General features: G+C 42.3%; 1 protein-coding gene across 1 annotated transcript; it reads left to right on the top strand.

The window, feature by feature from the left end:
- Positions 1–447: 447 nt before the first annotated feature.
- On the top strand, positions 448–5,900 carry C15H3orf38 (chromosome 15 C3orf38 homolog). Its single transcript, XM_029578972.1, has 3 exons — positions 448–977; positions 1,662–1,861; positions 3,452–5,900. The coding sequence occupies exons 1-3, from the start codon at positions 851–853 to the stop codon at positions 3,992–3,994; spliced, it is 870 nt and encodes a 289-aa protein (XP_029434832.1). The 5' UTR covers positions 448–850; the 3' UTR covers positions 3,995–5,900.
- Positions 5,901–9,490: the final 3,590 nt, after the last annotated feature.

Genomic DNA, 9,490 nt, shown 5'->3' with positions numbered 1-9,490 from the left:
GGTTAGATACCGTAGGAGAAGGGAGAGGAAGCCAAAAAAAAAGTTCCCTCCGAGGCCGCTCCGATTTCCGAGCGGAAATCGGAGCGGCCTTGGAGGGAATGTGGGAAGCCATAGGGGCTCTCCTTGGGCTTGGCGCACGCAAGGGGGTGCACATATGTGCACCCCTTCTGCGCGCGGACCCCGGCTTTTATAGGAATTAAAATCTGCCCCTTCAAAATGGCGGCCAACGGATAAGTTATATTCGTGGGGAGGCGCAAAACGTTTCGCCTCCCCACGAATATAACAAATAGGGACATATACGTTGCAGATACGGCGAAAACGAATGCACACCCCTAGGTTACTCTACTTTCGTCTGTGGACATAAAAGAATAAATAATACTTTTGCAGTGGACTAACTCCACTTCTTGAGGAGTTTGGGGTGCTAATCCTCCCCGCCTCCGTTAGGAATGGAGTAAGTGCGGCGAAGGGGTTAAGAGGGATAGCAGGATTATAGCGGTTAGCTTTGGTCTCTTCATTTTCCAGGCCTTGGGAGTCCGGAATTGTTGTGAAGTTGCCTGTGTATTAGGCGGGCTCTAACTTCCTTGAGCAAAAGCTGTAACTAAGCTTAGCTTTGTGAGGACTGCGAAGCGAGCGGTTTTAAGGAAACTTTGCTGCTTGCTGGGGCTTACGAGTGGTACACCGCGCAGTAAAGAGAACCAGAGCCCCAGCCTCAGCAAAGGTGTAAGTAAGGCCATTACATCCGCTTCCGAAAGACGCCTCTTTACGTCGGGCGGAACCTTTGCGCAGCGGCGTCTGTGCGTCACCGAAAGGAGCCTGCAGTCACTTCCTGCTGCTTGGCACTGCTGGTGCAATGGCGGGGCTGAGCAGCCTAGAGAAAGTTGGTTGCCGGGAGCTGCTAAACTTGTTGCAAACCGAGGAACTGTTGGCGCTTAGCGACACTGTCACCCGCTGCATAATCCACGTGACGAACAGGACAGGTGCGACCATGCGAAGCGGACACTTCCCTGAACGTGCAGAGCCGACAGCCTCTTCCTTTACTGTGCAGAGAACCCATACCGACTCTGCTTCTCCCTCCCCAGACCTGGGGAGCTCATGCTTCCACGCTGAGCGCGGACAACCTCTCGCTCCCCACACCTGGGGAGCTCACTCCTGTGGCGTAGCCAGAACTCATTTTTTGGGTGGGCACAAGTGTAACATGGGTGGGCTGAAGGCATGCAGGTCTGAGACCTTGTTAAATGTAAGACAATTTCTGATTTTGTGTTCATTGGATGGAGATTTGTCCTAGTGGTTGGAGAGAAGATATTTTTCTGTGTTGTATGTGAAGGGGCAGATTTTTGTTACATTTCATCGCTTAATTTTGTGTGATATGCATTTCGTTCAAAGTGTAGTGGTGCAATTTATTGGGAGTTGAAAGGACTCTGGGTTAAAAAAACACAGGATATTGAAAGAACCTTCAAAATGTATATCTCTCTTCAGATGAAGAGGGTACTAATTTTAAAACTAATATTTTAATTTTATTTTCATTGACAAATTGATCACTGTAAAAACAATCATTGAGGCACCAAAGATGTGCTGTGTGTCCTGTGAAGTGGATAGAGTTAGAAGTATTTTTAAATAAAGTGATTACTATAAAGTAACACCCTTTTCCCCTCTGATTTTAGAAGCTATTCATGCCATAGTAACCTACAGTGAAAGTGCAAGAGAGCTGTTAAAGCGGAGGAAGGTTCATCGGGACACTATTTTTGCGTACCTTGAAAGACAGGGTATTCAGGTATTTCCATCATTTGATAAGCACCAGCTCATGCAGCTTGCACTAGAACACTGGAAGGAGCCAGTTGCAGTCATGAACCAACAGCCACAGGCAAGTTATGTCCATAAAATCTAAAATAATGGCTCCTAGAATTAAAAAAAAAAAAAAAAGCAAAACTATTTGAAAGAGTGTAGAATTTTGATAAGTTGTGATACTTATATGCCCAACATAATTGATAACAGTGGCACCATGAGCTGTCGAGACCACATCTCATGAGCTGTCGAGACCAGCATACTCATTAGCTCCAAGTTACTGCCCTGCCCCTTCCCCCTCCTCCCCCCCAGTTTAAATATCAGTTACAATGTAAAGCCCTGTTGGCTGATTTTGCTGTTGTCTGGAAACCGATGTGATGTCTCGTGCGAATGTCGGTATAGAAAAATGTTAAATAAATAAAATAAATAAATCTTCAGCTGGGACTTAGAAGCTAGTTACCGGTAATTAGCCCCAAGATTCATCATTCTGCTATATGATGAGGTGCAAAAAAAAAAGTGGCAGGGGGTGTGTGTGTGTGTGTGTGATAGTGGGCAGCCGCCTGCACAATAGTGCACCCATAGCACCACGGGAAAAAGGTGTAGTTATTTCCCGCATTGCTTCTGGCGATAATGTGAAAAAGGTTATTGCCCGCAGTGCTGCCAGGAGATAACTCTGCCCTAACCCCACCCACACTCCTCCCCTTCCCTTAATTAGAATAATATCGCCTCGATGCAGCCGGTACCACACATGATACTGGCACATCTCAGAATAAAAAATGATGCTGTTAGTTAATTTTATTTGATGGATCACCTTTTTGTTTAAAATCAATGCAATGTGTTCTGCAATATATTCTGATTGGTTGTATGTTATTCCAATAAAAGGTATCAGAACCTGCACAGATTCTATCTTTCAACAGATACAGTATACCTACCAGAACTCTGATTATACAAAATAAAATTGGGGAGAGAGAGCTCCAGGTTTGGGGCTTGTGTTGCTATATTTTATATTCTGATTAACAAGGCTGATATTAAGACTCAATCTTTTGGTGCTGTCGCTCTTAGTCACTTGTCCAATTATAAAGCAGGTTTTTTTTCTCTTTTTTTAATCACACACAGTGTAATAAATCAGAAGATACTGTCTGATAGGTAAACCATCTGCATTTGGGAGTTTTATTTTTTCTAAATTTGGATCCCAGCATCAATAAAGTCAAGTATGGTGATATTTATTCAGATTAAATATAAAAATAAGTTAATAAACACAAAACTCCAGTTCAAATTGGGTACAGCATGAATAGAAAAACGTGTGCTTTTTAAAATGCTTTTTTAAAATAGTTTATGTAACTGAAGAATGCATGATGTAGTTTTATATCCTGTAAATTTTAGGATGCTTTTCCAGTGTGCTCTGTAACACATTTTTAATATATTGCAAATTCTTGTAACTTAAGTGAAAAAATAGTATAACTAGCTTTGAAGGCATCTTTTATGATTTTTTGGGTTTAATGTTTTTAAGAAATCTTTGTGGGGTTATAGTTTAACCTTAAATCAGATGACTCATGACTGTTCTTTCAATGCAGTGACTGAAATGTTGAAAAAAACTGATAACTTATGTCTATAGATTTCTGTTATGGAAAATTATCTTCTTAAACCTCCTATATTCCATGGTTTGCAGCCTACTGAAGCCAGTACAGCAGGCCCTGGAACATTAAATTACCAGTTGCTGGGGGAAGAGTTCTGTCGGTGGTTCTTTCATCTCTTGAACTCACAGAACCCTTCACGGGAGCAGCAGCAAGATGAATGGGGCCCTCAGCATTTCTGGGAAGATGCCATTCTCAAATTTTCATACAGCACGTCTGAGCAGAACTCAGAAGAGTATGCAGGAGCACAGATGGCAAGTCTTCGGTTACTAGCACTGGTGCGAGAAGAGCACCTCTTCCTGAACCCTAATCTGGATGCCAGTGGATTAAAGTGTGTAAATTCTCCCCATGGATTGGTGGTAGTGGCAGTAGCTGGTACAGTGCACAGAGACGCTCTTTGTTTGGGAATTTTTGAGCAAATCTTTGGACTTATTCGCTGCCCGCTTAAAAAAAATAACTGGAAGATCAAATATGTTAATCTTAAAATTGTTGGACAGCGTACTTTTGGAACTGGGTCACCAATACCTAAACCTTCAGTTGGATATCAGACGAGTGAACTACGTGTCTTTTACGGTTAAAGTGTGCACATTATTAGCTTTCAAAGACAATGGACTAGAAGTGTCACCTTATGGAAGATTTGCCTGCTTTTCTGTATCTTCTGGTGCCTTCCTGTTCTCTTATGTATGGCCAGTAGGCAGTATCATTGAGTATTTTCATCCTGTTTGTTTTGGATTTTTTTTTCCATAAAGATACCAAACACTTCAGCAACTTCACATGATCAGGAAATCAGGAGGAAAGTCCATGACCACTCTGTAGCTTTCTGCTTTGTCAGTAGAAGAGTATTGCTGAGTTCTAACCCTTCACTCTAAGGCTTGTGAGTGCTGCTTCGGCAGCTTGGCTGGCCCTGGGAACAAGCTCCTTTGTCGCCATGTAAAACACTGCTTGTCATCTTGTATTTAGTTTTAAACTGGAGAGTTTTTGTACTATGAAACAGTTCTTTCCACTTTACTTGAGCAGACATCTTGACTGGTACTGATTCTCTGGATTGTTTTAGTTCCATCGTTGTAGAATGGGACCTAGCAGTAGCATCATTTCCAGTTACCTAGCATCTCATCAGCCCAGCCAGAATTGGAGGCAGCAATCACAGCATCTGGTTGTGGGTTGGGTGTGGAATGAAGGAATGTTAGCCATTGCTCAACAGCAATACCTGTGGGTTGGATTCAGATGTGCAATGTGTCTCTGATAATTGAGGAAGCTGCTGAGTCCTTGTTAAGGACAATTGCTGCAGTGGTTGGTTTATAGGTGGGGAGGGAGTGCCTATGGCATCTCCAGTTAAGAGCCTCACTTGTTATAGATGGAAGTGAGTGGACTGGAAACTCTGAAGTCAGGTTCATATTTACCTATACCTAAGAATAATTTCATTGAATACCAAATCAGTACAAAGTATTCTTCACTGATAGATCTCCTAGACACTTTTTTGATTCTTTAGGTTGTAATAGTGAGGAAAAGGTAAGATTGATTTTTCCCTCTTTAAGATTCCTGTTACATAGATGATGCAAATTATGGCCTCCCAGACAGTGACTACACGCTGCCATGACCAGTTCATCTAAAACCTTGCATGAGCATGGACTTCTGTCTGAGCAAGAAAGAGCCTCCTGCCTCTACACTCCATGCTTCACATTCATTGTTTTGGGTTTTCCTAAAAGTTTTTATGCTTTCAGGAGTTTAAAAAAACATATCTAAAAGAAATTGTTTGCACTTTTGAGAAAAATAGATGTTTTGATCAGAATTGTAGTGATTGTACCAGATCCTGTTAGGTTTCATGATGGCCTGTGCTGTGAGGGGAAAACATGACTAAAAGCCAAATCTTTTATGTATATGAAACACAAACGGGAAGTGATGGTTGACTGAAGGCTATGTTTGGGACAGGAAGGGACTTTGGAAAAGATTTGATGTCAGCACTGCACTGTTATGCGCTTTTACTATATTCTTCCATAAAAGAGTTTATTTTGAAATGAAAGCTGCCTAATTGCTTTCTTTTGAATAAGCACAGCAATGGTCTAGCTGAGAAAGTGTGACTTCTTCTCTAGGGTGTTTGTAACAATGTCCCATTAAAATCCAATAATATAATATAAAATAGTTCTGATTAGACTGTCTAAAGGTTTGAAGGCCAGTTACCTGCTAGAATAGTTGTAGAGGGGGCAATGACCAGTTGTTACACAGACAATTTTTAACAAAAACTCTGTAGAAAATGTAATAGTTAAAAATTGCAAAGTGTTACCTAGTCCAGTAGCTACCAAAAATAGTTTTCTGCCAGTGTTGGGGACTTTTTTCCATAATGTTTCCAGTATTTTCTTGTCTTTCTTCAGATTGCTTCTTATTTAATTTATCAATCACCTTTCGACACTGAGTTTTCTTTCCATTTTATCTTTCCTTGTGTGTCTGCCTCTCTCCAGCTCTCCCTCTTCTTCCACCTCTTTGCCATCATGTATTGCTCTCATCTCTTCTCACCTCTTCATCTCCATCGCATCAGCTCTCAATCACATTTAAGCTTTTTTCCTTCCTGCCTCTGGTTCTCAACCATCCATTCATTGACCCCTCAGCTACTCAGTTCTAGTATCATCCCCCTCTGTCCTTCCTCAGCCCTTCTTCTTCATCTGCATTAGTTTCATCCCCTCAGCCTTTCCTCCAGCTTTGAGAAGCAAAATGTAACTGACAGTGTGCACTGCAGGGACATATGTACTTGCTCACAGTTCCTGTGACGGTCCTGTCACTTCCTTTGCTCAGGAGATGAGCTGACTTTTGGAAGCGGCATTAGGAGGGGAGAAGGTGACATGACAACTGTGGGTACAGTGAGTGTGTGTATTCCTTCAGCGTCCCTTGTAGTCTATGCTGTTGGCTACATTCTTTTGTCTCAAGCTCCAGAGTTTTGGTTTCCATTTGTAATTTCATTTTTGAAGTCTTGGTTATAATAGCCGTATTGGAATGTAACCTGTCCTGACCAACAGGTGTGGCTGTTGCCTGTACAGCATGCTCTGCCTTTTAGATAAGCTTTCAAATGTTTTTTCATGGCTTTTCATGGCTACATCTAGTGCTGCCATGTAGCTGGATATGGGTTCTGTGTAAAACAATACTTGATAATTGAAGCAAGGGAAAATAATACAAAAATGCTGAGAACAGGTTTAGCAGCCAGTCAGTGAGCTGATTTGTGCAGCTGGTTTTCTGACTCATCACTTGGGTTGCAGGTGATTTCTGACTGTTCTCCTTTGACTGCAGGAGCCAATACTCTGTAATTGAGATTAGTATGACTATGTTATCATTGCTGTAGCACTACATGACGTATGCAGCGCTGAACAAATCTGTATTAACGTGGACAGCTCTATCAGCCTGTCCTCATAAGAACATAAGAAATTGCCATGCTGGGTCAGGCCAAGGGTCCATCAAGCCCAGCATCCTGTTTCCAACAGAGGCCAAACAAGGCCACAAGAACCTGGCAATTACCCAAACACCAAGAAGATCAAAGAATAAAAAAAAAAAAAGCATGTACACATTCTCGTCACTCCAATGCTACAAAAGTTAACTCCTAATGCAGTAAGCTAATGGTATGCTAAGCCTTCAGCTCACCTTTCTACATCGCGGTAGGTGTAGGTGCTGGTAAATGATTTACTTCCTTGTAAACCATGTTGTCACCATTAGGTGGCAGCATTGCAATGCGATTACAGTTCCTTATCTTTAAGTTGTTGTCAGGATAGTTTGATACAATCGTTACTATACTCATGCTGCCTATTGAGAGATTATATATCAGCTCCAGCTTGTCCCAAAGGATTTATTCTGCTCTTCTATAAAAATTGCAAAGAAACTAGGCCTTCAGTGCTCTCATTTTATTGTAAAATTCAAGAGCTCCTATTTCATAAGAACATGCCATACTGGGTCAGACCAAGGGTCCATCAAGCCCAGCATCCTGTTTCCAACAGTGACCAATCCAGGCTACAAGTACCTGGCAAGTGCCCAAAAACTAAGTCTGTCCCATGCTACTGTTGCTAGTAATAGCAATGGCTATTTTCTAAGTCAACATAATTAATAGCAGGTAATGGACTTCTCCTCCAAGAACTTATCCAATCCCTTTTTAAACACAGCTATACTAACTGCACTAACTACATCCTCTGGCAACAAAGTCCAGAGTTTAATTGTGCGTTGAGTAAAAAAGAACTTTCTCCAATTAGTTTTAAATGTGCCACATGCTAACTTCATGGAGTGCCCCCTAGTCTTTCTTTTATCCGAAAGAGTAAATAACCGATTCACCTCTACCCATTCTAAACCTCTCATGATTTTAAATACCTCTATCATATCCCCACTCAGCCGTCTCTTCTCCAAGCTGAAAAGTCCTAACATCTTTAATCTTTCCTCATAGGGGGGCTGTTCCATTCCCCTTATCATTTTAGTAGCCCTTCTCTGTACCTTCTCCATTGCAATTATATCTTTTTTGAGATGCGGCGACCAGAACTGTACACAGTATTCAAGGTGGGGTCTCACCATGGAGCGATACAGAGGCATTATGACATTTTCCGTTTTATTCACCATTCCCTTTCTAATAATTCCCAACATTGTTTGCTTTTTTGACTGCCGCAGCACACTGAACTGACGATTTCAATGTGTTATCCACTATGACACCTAGATCTCTTTCTTGGGTTGTAGCACCTAATATGGAACCCAACATTGTGTAATTATAGCATGGGTTATTTTTCCCTATATGCATCACCTTGCACTTATCCACATTAAATTTCAGCTGCCATTGTGATGCCCAATTTTCCAGTCTCACAAGGTCTTCCTGCAATTTATCACAATCTGCTTGTGATTTAACTACTCTGAACAATTTTGTGTCATCTGCAAATTTGATGACCTCACTCGTTGTATTTCTTTCCAGATCATTTATAAATATATTGAAAAGTAAGGGTCCCAATACAGATCCCTGAAGCACTCCACTGTCCACTCCCTTCCACTGAGAAAATTGTCCATTTAATCCTGCTCTCTGTTTCCTGTTTTTTAGCCAGTTTGTAATCCACGAAAGGACATCGCCACCTATCTCATGACTTTTTACTTTTCCTAGAAGCCTCTTATGAGGAACGTTTGTCCTGCAGATCAGTCCACATGTGCAGGATTCCCTTGCTTGCCAGTAGGTGAATGCAGAGAACTTTTTTCCACTTTTTTTTTTGCTTATATCGTTTATTCACTATATCCTGGGCTAGCTGGGTGGTTCCTCTGCAGTTTTCTGCCTCCAGTTAGGTGGTGGTATACGCTGGGATAGCTGAGAACTGTTAGAAGGAGAAAAGTAATATGAACCGAATGTAAGGTAGACCAGGACTCTGGGGAAGATAATTCCTCACCTTTCCAAACAAAGAAAAAAACAGCAAAATCCTCCGCAAGCTGTGGTCTGAGGGCAATTCCGGGAAAGGGAGACGCACGCTCACAGAGAGCGATTGGCATTCGGGCGCAGTAACAGATGCAATTCCTCCTCCAGCGACAAAGCGCATGGCCAAAAGGAGCTGTAAATGCATTCAATATGTAGCAAAAAGGCAAAGATCTATCACAGACTCCTTTTGTCCCCAGTGCGATGGCCGTGAGACTCTGGAAAACAGCGAAAAGGAGGGGAGAGGAAGGGCTGGCCTCAGGAAGACCCGCCACTGGCTCAGAGGGAGCAGCTTGATCGAACAGAGTGCTCGTCTTGGGGGATTGTGGCTTAGCTACATGAAGGCCCTAATGCGTATCAAGAGGCCCTGGTAGCAAGTTGGCAAGGGAACCGTGCAGAAACAGTTTTTCATAGAATTCATTTTACTAATACAGCAAGCCTATAAAAATATAAAAGCCAATGGGGCTACTCTAGAAGGTACCTTGGGATGTGGTTTACCGATAGGCTCTCAACATGAGCCAGCAATAAAAAAACCTAGGACAGAGGGGTGCTCCCCTGTCGTCGCCACCCCACCTTCCCCTCCCCAGGGGACTGAAGAGTGACTCGAGGCTTCAGAAATCCTGGAGAGGAGGGGGGTAAACCAGGAGGTAGTAGTGAGACTGTTTAG

The sequence above is a fragment of the Rhinatrema bivittatum genome, chromosome 15, assembly GCF_901001135.1.
Source record: "Rhinatrema bivittatum chromosome 15, aRhiBiv1.1, whole genome shotgun sequence".
NCBI classification, from domain to species: Eukaryota; Metazoa; Chordata; class Amphibia; order Gymnophiona; family Rhinatrematidae; genus Rhinatrema; species Rhinatrema bivittatum.
Note: the sequence above shows the minus strand (reverse complement) of the source record. Positions and strands in the feature narration are given on the sequence as shown.